The sequence below is a fragment of the Oryza sativa genome, chromosome 2 (genome assembly GCF_034140825.1).
Source record: "Oryza sativa Japonica Group chromosome 2, ASM3414082v1".
NCBI classification, from domain to species: domain Eukaryota; kingdom Viridiplantae; phylum Streptophyta; class Magnoliopsida; order Poales; family Poaceae; genus Oryza; species Oryza sativa.
The window spans coordinates 12,005,032-12,021,094 of NC_089036.1; the positions used below are offsets into that span (position 1 = coordinate 12,005,032).

At 38.9% G+C, this 16,063-nt stretch overlaps 2 protein-coding genes across 3 annotated transcripts; both read left to right on the plus strand.

The window, feature by feature from the left end:
* Positions 1-895: 895 nt before the first annotated feature.
* On the plus strand, positions 896-3,903 carry LOC4329112 (uncharacterized). Of its 2 annotated transcripts, none has more exons than XM_015770428.3 (8): positions 896-1,119; positions 1,404-1,505; positions 1,786-1,853; positions 2,751-2,823; positions 3,040-3,149; positions 3,227-3,331; positions 3,454-3,553; positions 3,626-3,903. In XM_015770428.3, the coding sequence occupies exons 2-8, from the start codon at positions 1,422-1,424 to the stop codon at positions 3,800-3,802; spliced, it is 717 nt and encodes a 238-aa protein (XP_015625914.1). In that variant the 5' UTR covers positions 896-1,119; positions 1,404-1,421; the 3' UTR covers positions 3,803-3,903. The 2 variants fall into 2 exon arrangements, with proteins under 2 accessions (XP_015625914.1, XP_066163964.1); XM_066307867.1 differs by having other exon boundaries at positions 3,254-3,331.
* Positions 3,904-4,567: 664 nt separating this feature from the next.
* Positions 4,568-6,556, plus strand: LOC9266043 (uncharacterized). The gene is made up of 4 exons (XM_015770430.3): positions 4,568-4,800; positions 5,852-5,924; positions 6,047-6,102; positions 6,194-6,556. The coding sequence occupies exons 1-4, from the start codon at positions 4,751-4,753 to the stop codon at positions 6,318-6,320; spliced, it is 306 nt and encodes a 101-aa protein (XP_015625916.1). The 5' UTR covers positions 4,568-4,750; the 3' UTR covers positions 6,321-6,556.
* Positions 6,557-16,063: the final 9,507 nt, after the last annotated feature.

The window sequence follows — 16,063 nt, forward strand, 5'->3', positions numbered from 1 at the left end:
TCTTGATTAATGGTGCTCTAATGACACCTTGACCGACAATGAGCACCACTTGTCTTGATTTTTGTGGTGCAAAATGATACTAACAAACAATAGTAAAGTAAGGGTTAATTTGGGAGGTAGAGTAAAAGATTGTTCGAACAAGACATTGTTTAGATTAGATAAAATCATAAAATACAATTCATTTCGTCGTTTAGCGTGCTAGTCTACTTCACCTTCCATCATCCGCTCAACGGTGAAATTTTTTTTATCGCCCAAACCAGCTATTATTACCGCGGAATTGCGTATTCTACTCTATCTTTGTCAAATCACTCCACGATAATCTGCTTGTTAATTCACCTGGTAATGCTGTCTTTTATTAATTTGGAAGGTTGGACCCCCTACTGCAAATCTGCAATGATGCAGATTTTTCATGCGTGCTGAATTTTGTGCTCTAATGGTGGATTGTGATAGCGATTTGCACCATTTTGTGCGAAGAACTTACATGAATCAGATAGATGAAAAACCTCGAGCTGTCAGATGATGCTGGAGAGGCATATGCTATTCTCCTGAAAGCTCAACTGCCTGAAGTCTGAACTCTGAACATGTTGTTCAGTTGGCCTCGTTTTCTCACCTTTGCTGGAACAGGGGTAAATAAATGGTGACGAATTGATACCAGAAGAAAGTGTGGTAATTAATTAATTAAAAAGCATAATTAACAAGCTCAAATCACGATGCTCAATATAATAATTACTCTTTTTTTTTGTTCTTCCTCGAACTCGAAGAACGCACACCGTCTCCCTCTCGACTGTGACTCTCCCCGTGTTTGGGCCACACGAAATCGAGATCAGAATCCGTTCCGGCCCAATGAGTAGCATGGGCCGCACATAAGTCTAATCCTACTCCTTTGCAGAAGAGCGTTCCACCACCGCGTCCGACCGCCGACGCGACCGGCGGCGACCCTCCCTCTTCAGCCGTTCGCCGGACTTGCGGCCAGACTGATCCCCTTCGCCGCCGGGAGCAAGATCAGGCGGTGTCCGCGGCGGGGCTCGTCGGGATCTGCCCCCATCCATGGTCGCACGGCGCCGCTTCTGACTGCTCCGCCCCCGCGTTGATGCGCTGCCCGCGGCATCGAGCCGCAAGGTAATTCCTCGTCGGAGCCCTCCTATTCGCAGCAAATTAGACAAGCAGATGTTCATCTAAAGCGTTGGGGGTTAGAAATTTCGGAAACTGATTGGTCTCGTAAAGCGTCTCCCTCCCCAGACTCCAGAGAGTGATGGGATTTGGGGGGGGGGGATGATTATGCTGTACAAGAGTAGTTTGATAGCAATGTTAGTGGTAGAAGTGAATAATCTTGTATGGTCTGATGTTGTGTTTGCTGGGATGTTGCATAATGGTGTGTCTCTTTTTTTTTACTGCTTGTGTAGGTTTTTGTCATATTAATCATGGTGCTTAGCAAGGTTGAAGTGAACTTGATAAGGCTGCTTGAGGCAGCTCCTCGACAGCAGAACCAGACTAAGCTTGTCCATGTAAGTGTACCTCGTACGGTTTTTTCTTAGATACGAATTTTTCCATCATACTTTGTTTATGTTAATAGGCTAATTATATACCTTTAGTTAGGAGAACAAAGAATCCCTCAAGTGAGTATTTTTGTGTGTGTGTTGAAAGTAAGAAGGGAATATTTCTGGATTACCTCATGTGTTTCAATTTTAGCACTTACTAGTAGCTAATGCATGTTCTTTTTAATCTTCTTCTCTATCATTTTGAATGGAATCTGTGGTTGCACTGAGATTCTCCAATCAACTGCAGTATGTAACCACAGCCAGGGAACTGTTGGAGCAGCTAGGATCAGAAACTACTCCAGAAGGGATATCAAGGTATTCATTCATGTTTTATTTGTTCTCTATAGCACTACACATATCTTTGGGAATATCGACATGTTGGCTGTAGTATAATCTTCAGTCTGTGACCCAGCTATAATCTGTTGAGCATCCATACTTAAAAAGCACTCCAGTTAGTATATGACAAGGCAAAAACCACCAAATCTCTGATCCAATATAAAACTGTTATAGGTGAATCTGATCTCTAGATCCTACACTGTATTTCATGACACTAATATGACCAATTCAGTGAATTGTTTTTTTTGTTAAAAGACTACTGGATGCTAATTTTGTTTACATGATGCTGCTAGTTTGCTTTGGTGGATGGTGTGTTCATACTTTCAACCTCTGTACATGAATGAATCAGGCATAATCTACTGTAATACTATTCAATGAGCGCAAAAATTTGATGCACTAACTACTTAGCTACACGTATCTTAAGTTAGTTCCTAGTCAATAATTGATCTTCTTCTACTAGTATAATTCTTTAGTATGCACCATGCTTTCCCACATGATAAATACTCTGTGGGAGAGCATTGCATATTTTGTAGCTCTGTTTTCATTTGGTAGCAGTTGTTCTTGAAAATCTCAATACTCCTTTAAAGATATGCTTTTCTGTGCGTGAGAAAAGAACAGTTATATGAATGTTTACAACGTAAATTTTAGTCACCTTCCTTCATTTTGATGAACCTCAGTTTATTATGTAGATTCCTGGATTTTTGCTACCTTTTCCATTAGCAATCTTATACCTTGTTTAATTGTCCTGTTACCCAGTGGAGCAGAGCAAGCATTTACCTACATTGAGTTTTCTTTTTTTTTTTGTGTTACTTGTGTAATATAATATTTTTCCCCATGATCAAACGATGTTCATTCATGAATTTCTTCTTTGTCCAGTGTATCAAAAGCTAAGACAAGTGAGTATTCAGAAAAGATTGAAGCATTGGCTGCCCGGCTTGCTGCTCCAGAGGTATGCTGTTGTCGTGCTAATATCTTAAATTCCTCAATTGATACTTCAGTTCTTTTTTTGGGTGTGGGGAATAGTTCAATTGAATGCAAAACCACCAACTGCAGCATATGGTTTACTTAGTTTTTTCTTCAAACAAAATCAACTTACTTTTCAGAACATATGCAGCCACAATAACTCAGATGGATTATACTTTTGTTTGATTTTTCTTTTGTTCAGCCAGAAAATGAAATGCCAGTTGATGAGAATAGAGAGGTAGAAAGCTCTTATGAAGGAGATAAGCCAGGAAGTCCAATATCATTATCATCAGGATTACGTAGGAGACCAATGTAAGTTTTAAAATTTGTATGTTTCTTTTTCATAATTATTACAATTAGCGAGCTAATAATGGATGTAAATTGAATAGAGCTCACAACGTTGTTGGACCTAGCAGTCATGAGAGAAAAGACAGAGACATTGGAGCACCTATTAAATTGGATGAAGAAGCACAGGCTCATATTGAGAAGCATAGGTACATTAAACTCTTCTGTATCGGCAAAGTTCTTTTCTTTCCTGGTCTCTGGTTTAGCTTCTGCGTTATTCTTAGCGGCAAATTCCCTTGTTATTTTCTAAACTCATCTTCTAATCGCGCAGGAAGCTGCAAGAAGATCTGACTGACGAAATGGTTGAGTTAGCGCGCCAACTGAAAGAGAGCAGTCTCACCATGCACCAATCTGTTCAAGAAACAGAGAAGGTAGTATGCTTCTTTCCTTCACCTCTTTTTCCTGCAGCTATGGTATGTTGACATTGGCAACTGTTTGGGTAGATCCTTGATTCCACCGAGAGAGCTGTCGAGCATAGCTTGGCGAGCACTGGGCGTGCAACCACGCGAGCGGCAGAGGTATACTCGCTGGCTTCCAAGACGACATGCTTCCAGTGGCTGCTCATCTTCATGATGACCTGCATGTTCATTATGGTGGTTCTGCTCATCCGGGTCACCTAAAATATTGTAATTGGTGTTGTTTGAGACTGACTGATTGAGTTTTGTATTCAGTTGTGACAATGAGCATGAACGGAAACGAAGTAAAAAAAAAGTTTGGAGAACCTCTGCCCCTTGGTTGTCACCGCAATTCCTTATCCAGTTTTCACATAAATATACTTGCATTTTGGATATTTATATGCAGTATATTTTCGGTGCAAATTAGATTATGGAGCTGCTTATTTTGGCTCTGACGACTCTGTGTTGCCGAAGCACATGCATATATTACAAACTGCATATGAAATGCATATAGTACTATAGTAGCACTTTCTCAGTTTTATGTTATAAGACTTTCATTGGTTTCATATTATAAGACTTTTATTGACCACATTCATATATATATATACGTTAATGAATCTAGACACACGTATATAGAGTCATTAACATTTATATAAATGTGGACAATGCTAGAAAGTCTTATACTCCCTCCGTATTTTAATGTATGACGTCGTTGACTTTTTGATAAACGTTGAACTTTCATCTTAATCAAAAAATTTATGTAATTATAATTTATTTTATTGTGATTTGATTTATCATCAAATGTTCTTTAAGCATGACATAAGTATTTTTATATTTGTATAAAAATTTTGAATAAGACGAGTGGTCAAACATTGATTAAAAAGTCAACGGTGTCATACATTAAAATACGGAGGGAGTAGTAGTGTAGTGCCCTTTTTAACGTGGATGGGCTGAAAAGCCCATAAAATTCACGTGGCCCATCAAGTCACCATCAATCCATCTCCAATTCTCCATCTCTCGTGCGGCTGTGGCGTTGAGCTGAGAAGCTGAGCACCCAAAAAGCAGCGCGCGCGCGCCGGCCCTAGCCACGACGCACCACGCGCGCCGGCCGCCGGCGAGGCCCACGACCGCCGCCGCACGCCTTTGGCCAGATCGCGCAGGCGAGATCCTCCTATGGCCGCCTCCGTAGCGCCAGCGTCGTCGTCCGGCTGGGACTTCACCTGGTGACTCTCCCTCTCCCTCTCCCTCTCCCTCTCCCTCTCCTTCCGAATGGTGACGATTTGCGCGGTCATATTTTTTTTTCAACGATTCGTGCCTTCTCGATGAGCAATTTCGGATGATATTTCTCCTACCGGAGTGCATATGCTGCTGTGGTGCTGTGCTATCCCCGTGTTGCTTTCACCTGCGCTCGTGGTGTTCGACGAATTGCCTAAAAGAAGCATTTGCTACTGTTTATGCTTTCTTTGGCTAGGCGGCGGTTTCATTTCAGTTTCCCTGCCTATCAATGTGTTGCGCATACTTCCTTATACCTTTTTTTTTACCCCCAAATTCATGCAAATTTGAGACCTATTGATACTATGATACATAGTATAGGGCAATGACTGCTATTTTCGAAGCATTTTGAACTGAATCGGTGGGAATACCTGATTATTTTCATGGAGTAAATATCCTGTCGTAATTGGTAAAGCTATTATTTTGCGAGGGTACGCAAAGCTTTGTTCTCAATGTAAAGCCACGAACTGATGGATCATTAAATAAACCAGTTCCATTGGCGACATTTAGTTTCTTTAGAGTTAAGACTGGAAGCCAGAAATTCTGTAATAATTTATCGTAGTGTTTAGAGTTCAGACAACACAGAAGAAATGAAAGTGTGCAGCATCTGTTAGGAAGTTACAATGATGTCCCACTGACGCACAAGCAAATTTGCTGGGTTATGGAAATTAGAGCAGAATAGTGATTTTATCGTTTGACCATATAGTGTTATTAAATGATGTATTTTCATGAGCGAATGATCAATGCCAAAAAAAAATAGCTTAAAAACTTGTGGCGAATGGCTGTTTCATGGCTATAGTCTCACAAACCCAGCCTTGCAGAAAACTCTTGGAGCTAGTAGTAATCAACTTGATATATGTTGCTTTTATGCATACTGAATCATCTGCTACCTTTAATCATCCTGTTCCTCAGACATTGCTACTTACGCATAGTATTGCATCAACTATGTAGCTCATATGTAGAGAAAATTTATCTTGCACTAACAACCTTTTTGTATGGCAGTGACTTTGAAATTGATTATGGATCCGAGGAACGCGCATCCATAGTTTACAAAACGCTAGCTGTTGATAAGGAGGTAAGAAGTTATAGTACACTTTAACATGGTTCTTGTTTTCATAAGGAGTCCCAATGTTTCCTCTTTTCTTCATGCTAGCTTGTTGAGAAAAGAACTCGAATCCTGTGGTATTTATCTTGCAGTTGCAACCTGACAAGGTAAAGAGGGAGATGTCTGTTTCTGGTGGCAAGCTCGTCGTGTCAGTAAATCCATTCTTAACAATTGCTATCGATTGTGTTTACTTTGATTCACGATGTGTACTGATACAAAATTTTCTGAATCTAATTCAGGCACTTTGAAGCTGTAGAGGCTCGGTTCCTGCGAGCATCGTTCAGCGCGTTCGTCGATCTTACAGTACTGGTTACCAAGCTTGTTGAAGAATATGGCATCAGCAAGGAAGGAGAAGGCAGTATCTAGCTAGTTTTACTCCCCTGTATCTTAGAAAAATGTTTTACAACACCTTTGAGCATTCATACCTTCTTTTATATCATATTATGTGTGTTCTTCGTTTCTTAGGCCAGAAATCTACAAGATAGAAGCAGCTGTTGTAATTCCAGATTTCTTGAATCTTGGTATGGGATTTGCCTCTCAAGAGTAACTCTGAACATACTTGGTTGGGATAGTAGTCAGTTCTTGTCGCCTTAAATGAAAAATCATGCATGTATAGCTCACTGTATTATATAACCTGATAATGATGATGATGAATCGTAAAAAATGGACGGAAATCCAAGAATGCTTCGTAAATATATGTAGCTGAAAATAAATTGACTCGGATAAAGCTAGGAAAAAACAGAAACAAAGTCTCCCCTCATTAATTAATTTAGTAGGAAGAGAAGATGACAAGAGTGCTATCTCATTGATAGAAAAATAGAATTGGCGGAATATTACTCCCTCCTTCCCTAAATATTTTTGATGCCGTTGATTTTTTTAAACATGTTTGATAATTCGTCCTATTAAAAAATTTAAGTAATTATTAATTCTTTTTCTATCATTTGATTCATTATTAAATATACTACTACTATAGTTTTTAATAAGACGAACGGTCAAACATATTTAAAAAAAAATCAACGGCGTTAAATATTTAGGGACGGAGAGAGTATTACCCAACAATACAATTAAACACGACGTACGCACGATCATTAGACTCAATTTAAATTACGACAATACAATTAGCCAGTCTCTCATAGCCGACCGATCAGCTAAGCGACATACACGCGTACATGCAACTAAATTTAAATTACGACACACACAAAACCTAGACACACAGCAAACTAAATTTAAATTGCGACACACACACAGAAACGAACCTTAGCTAGCTCTCTCCAACCTCACTAAATTGAACATGACACGAACACACACAATTAGTACAGCTACATAGTACTACGCTACTACTCCTATATGGGACACAGGTGCATGCGTGGCACGGATCGATCACACTAGAAAATGATCGAACTACGAACGTCGGCCTGCAGGAGGTATCTTCCTGGGCGGCGTAGCGTCCCTGGGGCTGTCCGACTTGATGGAGCACAGCTCGTCCGAATCCTCGCCATCTGAAGTCCGAGTTATGATCAAGTCGTCTATGTCCAGATACATCGGTGGCAGATCTGCAAAGTTTATTAATTTTACAGCAATTAATGCATGCAATAATCAAGTAAGCAATTGAAGCTATGGCAATAATGCAAGAAATCAAGAATCAAGAAGAAGAAGAAGAAGAAGAAAGCTAGAAGTTATATACCGTGTTTCTCCCTCTCTCGTTGTGTTTCACTCACGCTCTGCTGCTTCTGGGATGATGAGGATCCCTGACTTTGCTCACCTTCACCTCCATGCTGCTCCCCGGTGCCCTTCTTTCTACCAGACTTGAGAGCTACCCTGTGGGCCGCTAGATTTCCTGTAGGTTCCACAGCCAACTCACAGGAATATTAATTTTCTTGACGGGGTTACTTATACCCACAGAAAAATTGTGTTATTTTTGTAGGTTTTCACACAGACCCACAGAAAAATAGCGCTGACAAGTAGGCCTCAAGAACCATCAAATAAAACTCAGGCAGCCAAGTCCCAAAACCTAATTCCCCACCCCTCTTCCCAAACCCTCGAGCCGTCGCCGCCCCTCTATTCTCTCCAGATCCGCATGGCGAGCGCCTGTGCGATACCTTCGACGAACGGCGGGTCGGCTACCGAGCCTCCGCCCAGCGCCATCGGCAAGATGCAGCCGACCATCACCACCATCTCCTGCCGGCGACGAGCTTCCACCATCCCCTCCACTGCCGGTGCTAGCCACCCCAAGGCCCAAGCTCAGAACCTCTAGATCTGGATGCCCCAACCCTGGGAACCACGGATCCAGCCGTATCGAGTGTGGGTGCTCCAGATCTCGCGGTTCTCGGCTCCGGCAGCGCCGGCAGGAGAATGGGCGCTGCCCCTCCTTCCCCTCCTCTTCAGTAAGTAAAAGCATCCAAAAATATGTGTTTCAATGGTGAGGAAACGGTTTGGAGCACCTCTGTCCATGCTAGCATGTGTTTCCGCTGCTAATCCCAAACACCGATTTGTTCAGATAGCCGCCGGCGGAGATTTCTAGGAGTTCAATTTAATCTGCTCCAAAGTTGCAGCCAACCATTCTCCTTCAGGATGAAAAAGTGTAAGTCATACTAGTTTACACTTGTGGATTATTTTGGCTTTGATCCGTATTACGTGACTGCCCAGTAGTAGATCTAGATTGGGTTATTGGCCCTTGACCACAAGTTTAATGATTGTCAGTGGAATGTCAGTAGATCTAGATTGGGTTCTTGTGTCAAAACCTGCGTTGCTGCATTCATCAACTAATCTAGATTGGATTAGTTGATCCATTACTGTTGTTGCCAATTATTATTTTTTCTCAGAGCTCTGATTCCCAGATATTAAGCAAGACAAGTTGGTTCCCATATTGTCTACATTATGTGATTTAGTTTCTATAATAGAAATTTAATTTTCTTGGATTACTTACTCCTAGAGTATAATATTTATTTTACATCTAAATGATTTGTTTCTTGTTTCAGCCTTGTAAGACAATTATGTCTGGACCAACTAATTTTCCTCTAGCCATTTTGTGAAGACCTAATGTTGTGGCATGACAGATTGACAGGTACTCCCACACTAGAGTCCCTGCTATTCATAAAACTTTGTTTGTGTCTGGTACTGAGTTGTTTGACATGGAATTAATCTATCAGTGGATTATCATGCACTATGCTTTCTTGGTCACATTTAGTTAGAATGCAGATGCTTTTCTTATGCTATTTTTACCTTGCAATTCATGGTAAGGATTGTGTGAATAATGAGTATTATAGTGTTTTATTTTCTCTGTTTTAGTAGCTAAGAAAACATATTTTTAGCTCAGGTTGTATGCATGAAATCATTAGTGCTTTCTAGTCTCTACTAGTGCATATACATACTTCACAAGTCCAAGTCCATGTATATCTTTTGGCAAGTCACATACTGCTACATGTGTTGGATAGATACATGCCATCAGAACAATAAATTAGTTTCAGTCTCTTGTTTTTAAAATTTTCTTATGTACAAACCCTTTATAATTTACCTTGTTCATGGCACTTTGTATTTTTCTTAACAGGCCATAGCTTGAATCTTTAAGTGCTGCAGTTAAATATCTACAGAACGTTGCACATGATGAAAATCAAGGTATGCTTCTCATTCAGTGGATGAAATCTTTCTTAGTCTAAGATGTCCTAGCATTTGCACCATGAAACTTGTCATTTAAGCATCCATAGAAAATGAGTTTGATCCTATTATCCTAGCATTTATGTCTTATCTGAATTGGCAGAGTACTACAGGAAGTATTTTCATGGTCACTTTTCATTTCAGTTGCCATATTTCATTTTCATGCTTTGTAGTTGACAAATTTATGTTGCTCACTTCAGTTTTTCCTGTACTAATCTATTTGTTTCTCTATAACTGGGGTATTCAGAATCATTGTTATTTATTTTGTAATGAAGAAAATTATGAAATTGAACCTCTTTTTTAAAACCTTTTAGCTTCCTTTGCCCAAGGTTGAAGCACCACGGAACACGGACTGCTGCTGGAAGACAATGTTCTTTTACATATGTTTGATGAATTGTAACTGAACACATTTATCTTTTCTATGGACCCTTTGTATATTACTAAATCCGGTTTGAATGAATTTGTATGTACTGAACTTAGATGGACTATTTATGTAAGCTTTGCAGACTTGAATTTTGATGTATGGATTGTGATTGATGTTCATATATTTATCCAAATCACCATGTGTTTTTTTTTGGGCGTGGAACTCATTTTTTCTGACGGTGGATGATGGTTTTTCCTGATGGGTCCACGTCAAAAATAAGCTTTCACAAACCTGACGCCAGTTGATTTTTTTTGTGAGCCAACCGACAGGAATTCCCGACAGAAATGATATTTCTGTCAGGAAAACGACAGAAAAATTTATTTTCTCCGTGGTCTTTTTTCTGTCGGCAAACTCTGACGGTGCACCCACAGAAAAGTATTTTCTGACGGTAATTCATATTATTCTGACGGTTTTCGGCCTACAGGGTAGACCTCTTGATCTTCTTTTTCTTCTCATCATCCTCCTTCTTGTCTTCCGACGACTGTGGCCGCTCAGCACGGTTCTTCTGCCTGTCCATTGGAGCTTAATTTGCTAGCTAACTAATAACTATAGCTAATAGCTAGGCGCTGGCTAACTCGATCGAAAAGAGCTGCTTATCCCACAGCTTGTCTGCAGGTTGCGATGACCTATATTTATAGTCAGTGTACATCGATCATTGAATTGATCTTTGTTCATGCTTACCTTTAATTTGCTTCTGACTTGCTGCATTATATATAATCCAGGTCTTGAGATGACCAGATCAGTGCGGCGCATGGATGTGTCAAAAGAGATCACTGAACAAGTATAGTACATGCACGTGAACTAGCTAGCTACTGTAAAATGGATCGGAGTACATTGCGACAGAGAGCACATACGTACTGTGAAACAAATTAAACATCATAATCTAATTCTTGCACTTAAATGTCCAAATGCTAGTTTCTCGCAATCTCTGGTTGTAGCAGAAAGAGCCTTAATTTTGGATCTTAAGAGCTGCTATTATTACTTGATGACGAGAAGTCTCTGTACTTTAATTAGCCGTGCATCCAACCAAAGAGTGCCTCCATGCTGGTTCTCATTTCGGTTTAGAAGAAAACGGAGACGGCCCAGCAAACCAAAACGACCCATCTGTGAGCATTTAATTTGCATGTGTACGCCTTACGCATTTCTTCGCTAAAAAAATAGTTAAAATTTTTCGGGCTTGGTTTTGTATATATATCTCTCTCCCTGCCCAAGCTCGTCCAATAACTATCGTGGGCCTTTTTTTTTTTGGCCAGACTTCTTCGGCCCCGGGGAGGCAAGCCTAGGGACAATGCATATTTATAAATGAACAATAATCCAAATGATTTAAGTTATTTATATATATTATTATACGGTTGGTCAGTGTTGGAGAAATTTATTACTTCTTTCCAAAACAAATTAACCAAATATAAAATGTTTAAATTCATAATATTATGATGTATCGCATCTCATATTTAATTGGTTTATTGTAAGATAGAGGGAATACTATTAGGTACGCTTGATCATGTGGTGTGTGCCTTGCATTCATATGAATACTACTCTCTTCGTCCCTTAATATAAGAGATTTTGACATTTTAGTTACACTGTTTGACTACGTCTTATTTAAAAAATTTGTGCAAATATAAAAAGCGAAAAGTTGTGCTTAAAGTACTTTGGATAATAAAATAAGTCACAAATAAATTAAATAATAATTCCAAAATTTTTTTGAATAGGACAAATGGTCAAACAGTGTAAGCAAAATATCAAAATCCCTTATATTAAGGGACGGAGAGAATAGTATTCATATCAAATGGACCAAATAGAGGCAGCTGATAGATATAGGGATGTGCTACACAAAGACAAGCTCAATGTTTATGTGGTGTGATGTAATCTTAGGAGTGAGCCCATGAATAGTGGGATAATGTTAAAGCAATTCGCACAATGCTATTGCTATGGCTAGGATTTAAGTAACCATAAGATAGGGCCACATGAGATAGAAAAAAAAATACTTCAGCTCTTGTTTATGAGGTGAATGAGAGAGATAAAAATATTTTAATTTTGTTTGTGATAGACCTTAAGTATAATGTGCACCATAAACTAATGCTACTTACCACAATATATGTGACTTATTTTATAAGTGTAATTATTATTTTAAGATTATATTTTTCATAAATTATTATTGTTGCGCTAACGCCATATCGATCAAAAAAAGTGAGCAGAGGGGAATATGCATGATATATAGCATATCACGGGTATGATTTTGACTGCTAGCTGCTGCTGTATGTATGATAGGCACAAAGCTGGTTGGCCATGCATGTACTGCGTTTGCGTGGTCCATTTGACCAGATCGACGTGAGCCAAAGCTTAAGTGCGGTATCTCCAATAGGGAAGTTTTTTTTGCTAGTATCATAACACTTATCGTTTTGCTAAAACTGAAATCAAACTTTGTACAGCTTTAACTATGAACAAAATTTAAAATATTTATTTTAGAAGCATGGAAACTATATGTATATATTAATATTGAAATATACTTTAATAAAATCATACATTCATGATATTTATTTAAATATTGTAATAGAAAATAGTGATAAAGTTGCTTCTTAAGATTGTGTCCCTTGTTCAAAACAACAAGCATATTTTTAAATGGTACTACCTCCGTCCCATATAAATTATAATTCTAGATGGTTGCATATATTAAGGATTGAGAAAAAAAACTATAATCGATGCTCCTTATTAAATGTTCTATATATAGATAAAAGTGGAGGGGTAGTTGAGGGTAAAATAGAGATAAATTTGAATGAGAAGTGATTAATGAGACCATTAATACTATATTGTGATAATTATTTTGGGACAAATTTAAATCCTAGAAATATAACTATTATAGGACAGATAGTAACTAGCACTCTTTTTAAAACTAATTAATATGGGTGTTAAATGCTGCGTGCATCTTGGAATGCGTTATATATAGGAGTATACTACTAGTAGCTTGTGTGCCTATAAATATAATCGTATGTCATATTTAACCATATTAATTGTGATATATATTATCACGATTGCATGCATGGTCAATATAATTCTTTTATTTATTAATTAATGTAAGAGTTTCTGGCATTTAGAGTAAACGCGATGTTACCTTTATTTTACTATGTTTATAATATATATAGTCCAGTATATATATCTGATACATTGGTTGACAAACTTAGTATTACTTAAAAAAAGATGACATCAATAGCAGTTTATTTCACGTACGGTAAATCAATGCGGCGTACGTTGCTAGACAAAACTAGTGCGTAAAAAGTTTCGAGCACACGCAGTCATAATAATGCAGTAATGCAGATGACCAAGGTGAATGGGGTAGTGCATGCATATATACACTTGGTCAACTCTGTCGTATACAGTAGTAGACATGTAAAGTACTAAACTTTATTCGGTCTCGTCATCGATATATCGTCATACTACTTTACTGTAGTTCATCAGCTCTGCATTTGCATATGCATGCAGATATGATTCGACGACCAAAATTAATTAAGGCTGTGTTTAATCCAAAGTTTGATCCAAACTTCAGTTATTTTTTATCACATCAACCTGCTATAAACACAACTTTTCAGTCATATCATCTCCAATTTTAACCAAAATTCAAACTTTGCGCTGAACTAAACACAGCCTAAGGTGATGTCAACCACACGACGAAGACGCGCGATATGAAGCGGTCCTTGTTAGGATAAGACGTACTACGAGCGATCCTTTTGGACCTCATGGTCAGTACTCCGCATATCCGTACTGACGATTATATTGCTGGATGGAGCGGCTTGTTGCATTTCATTTCCAGTAGATATAGATTAATTGTTTATTTCTTTATTTTTTTCTTAAAAATCCAGTTAATTAGATTGCACAGATGGTTTTATATATGATCTTCATTTTGGACGTCAACGAAATTACAGGAGAGTGAATCGTGTTAGCCTAGATAAAGTATGGTTGGGCTAGTTTGCCCATATAAATATAGTTTCCGTTTGGTCCACTATGAACTCTGCTTGTCTACCTACCCCACCACCACCACCCTTTTCTCTCCCTTGGTGAATAATCCAACTTTTTTTTTCGCGAAATACATTACAGACGGAGACACTCATATATACAAACGTGCGCATGTACCCTATATATCTCTATGAAATATACAAAAATGCCAATAAGGAGTACATGACATAAAAATTGCAAATTAGCTCCATCAGCATAGACTACGACCTTCTTTTTTGAAAGTCATGGGGATACGCAAATGCAAAGCATTCGAGTGGCAAGTTATCTACTCCCTCCTTCCCTAAATGTTTGACGCCGTTGACTTTTTTAAACATGCTTGACCGTTCGTCTTATTCAAAAACTTTTATGAAATATGTAAAACTATATGTATACATAAAGTATATTTAACAGTGAATCAAATGATAGAAAAAGAATTAATAATTACTTAAATTTTTTGAATAAGACGAACGGTCAAATATGTTTAAAAAAGTCAACGGCGTTAAACATTTAGGGATGGAGGGAGTAATATAGAATTTGGACGGAGGACACATAAACTACTATTGCCCTCTCTGCAAATATACCTTCGAAACTTACTTCCATCTCCACACGAAAGGCAGATACACAAGTATCTGGAACATATTAGCAACTTGGATCGGCTGCGAGGAGGGACTTCTGAAAGGTTACAAATACGGTGCACAAGTACGTGGAGTGCCCACCTAAAGGTCCTGTCTAGACCTACGATGGTGAGGCGAAGACTGAGGCACAGTTACACGCTGTTCTATTGTGAGCATGAATGGGATGATGTTGCGTGCCGGGCGGCTGGCTTGGGTCGCTGTGTGTCAACCTCGGACGACCCAATAGATAGTGGAACCCGATTAGAGCAAGGATAATAGTGAGATATGCTTATGTGGAGGAGAGAGAAAAAAAGGTGTTGGCTCTCATGCAAGAGCTAGCTTTGCACGTGCTCCAAGACAAATACATTAAATGTATAAATGAGAGAAAAAGATAGGAGAAGAAAAATCAAAGATAATCTTAGAGCTAGCTCTGCACGTGCTGTTTTTCGGAAAAACCCCTTTATTTTTTATCTTTATAGCGCTACCTCTAGAAGCGGAATTTTCTTTTCTTCGCATTGTATTTCTGTGAAATAGGAGGGCTTTTTCAGAACAAACACAACAGGGTGTTGTCCAGTCTGAGGACATATGCGATATTTTGTGCAAATACGAGGAGTTTTTTTTTTTTGCAAAATAGCCTTTTAATGAAACCGGCTCCAACCCACGGTGCAGACCCATAGCGCCTAAAATTGCGTTTGGCCGGTTACCGCCTACAAGCGGTCACTCGTGCGCGCGCGAGGAGCCAACTACAGCAAATGGGCGACGTGTAAATTTACGGGATAGCTAAAAAATAAAAAACATGAGAAAAAGGGTACGGTTAGGCTGGTTATTGATTGATGATACCCCATCTACCATGGGGCATAGAGAGAAACAACCAAGCAAGTGGTTGTGCCGGCTCAGGTACGCACGGAGCCCAGCATTGAGACCTCATACATCTACAACAGTTGGTATATATAAGCAGTAGATGGAAATACATTGAAATCCCTAAGTTAAGGAGCTGCAAAGACAGATGAAGTAGCACTGCAAAACAAATGTCCCTCTTAGGAGGATGAAATGGACTACATAAACACGAGTTTCTTAGTGCCCAAATATATCAACCACAAAGGTCTGTAATTGAGCATAGCTGCCCCTGATTTTAGATATGCAGACCACAGTGAATGATTTTCTTACAAGTTCCAAGCTAAGATCATTCTACAGTTAAACTCATGATCTCACCATAATACGCTGGGTTTTCTCTGGGTTGACAAATACACTGATTATATTCATGAAAATCATTAAGCAGTGCAATACTACCTACATGACTCAGCGACACACAGAAGGCAACGACGGACGAAGTTATGGCAGAAACACTCTTAATTTTGTAAGTGTTTTTGTATTTGGAAGATCAACAAATCTTCTTTTGGATAGGGAAGGTCAACAAATCATTTGCTCAA

Excerpts from the sequence above, each read along its gene's own strand:
- LOC4329112 (XM_015770428.3), top strand. The coding sequence starts at position 1,422 with ATGGTGCTTAGCAAGGTTGAAGTGAACTTGATAAGGCTGCTTGAGGCA. Across the intron at positions 3,332-3,453 it reads GCTCATATTGAGAAGCATAG|GAAGCTGCAAGAAGATCTGA; the intron begins GTACATTAAACT and ends CTAATCGCGCAG. Across the intron at positions 3,554-3,625 it reads CTGTTCAAGAAACAGAGAAG|ATCCTTGATTCCACCGAGAG; the intron begins GTAGTATGCTTC and ends CTGTTTGGGTAG.
- LOC9266043 (XM_015770430.3), top strand. The coding sequence starts at position 4,751 with ATGGCCGCCTCCGTAGCGCCAGCGTCGTCGTCCGGCTGGGACTTCACC. Across the intron at positions 4,801-5,851 it reads TCCGGCTGGGACTTCACCTG|TGACTTTGAAATTGATTATG; the intron begins GTGACTCTCCCT and ends TTTGTATGGCAG. Across the intron at positions 5,925-6,046 it reads CGCTAGCTGTTGATAAGGAG|TTGCAACCTGACAAGGTAAA; the intron begins GTAAGAAGTTAT and ends TTTATCTTGCAG.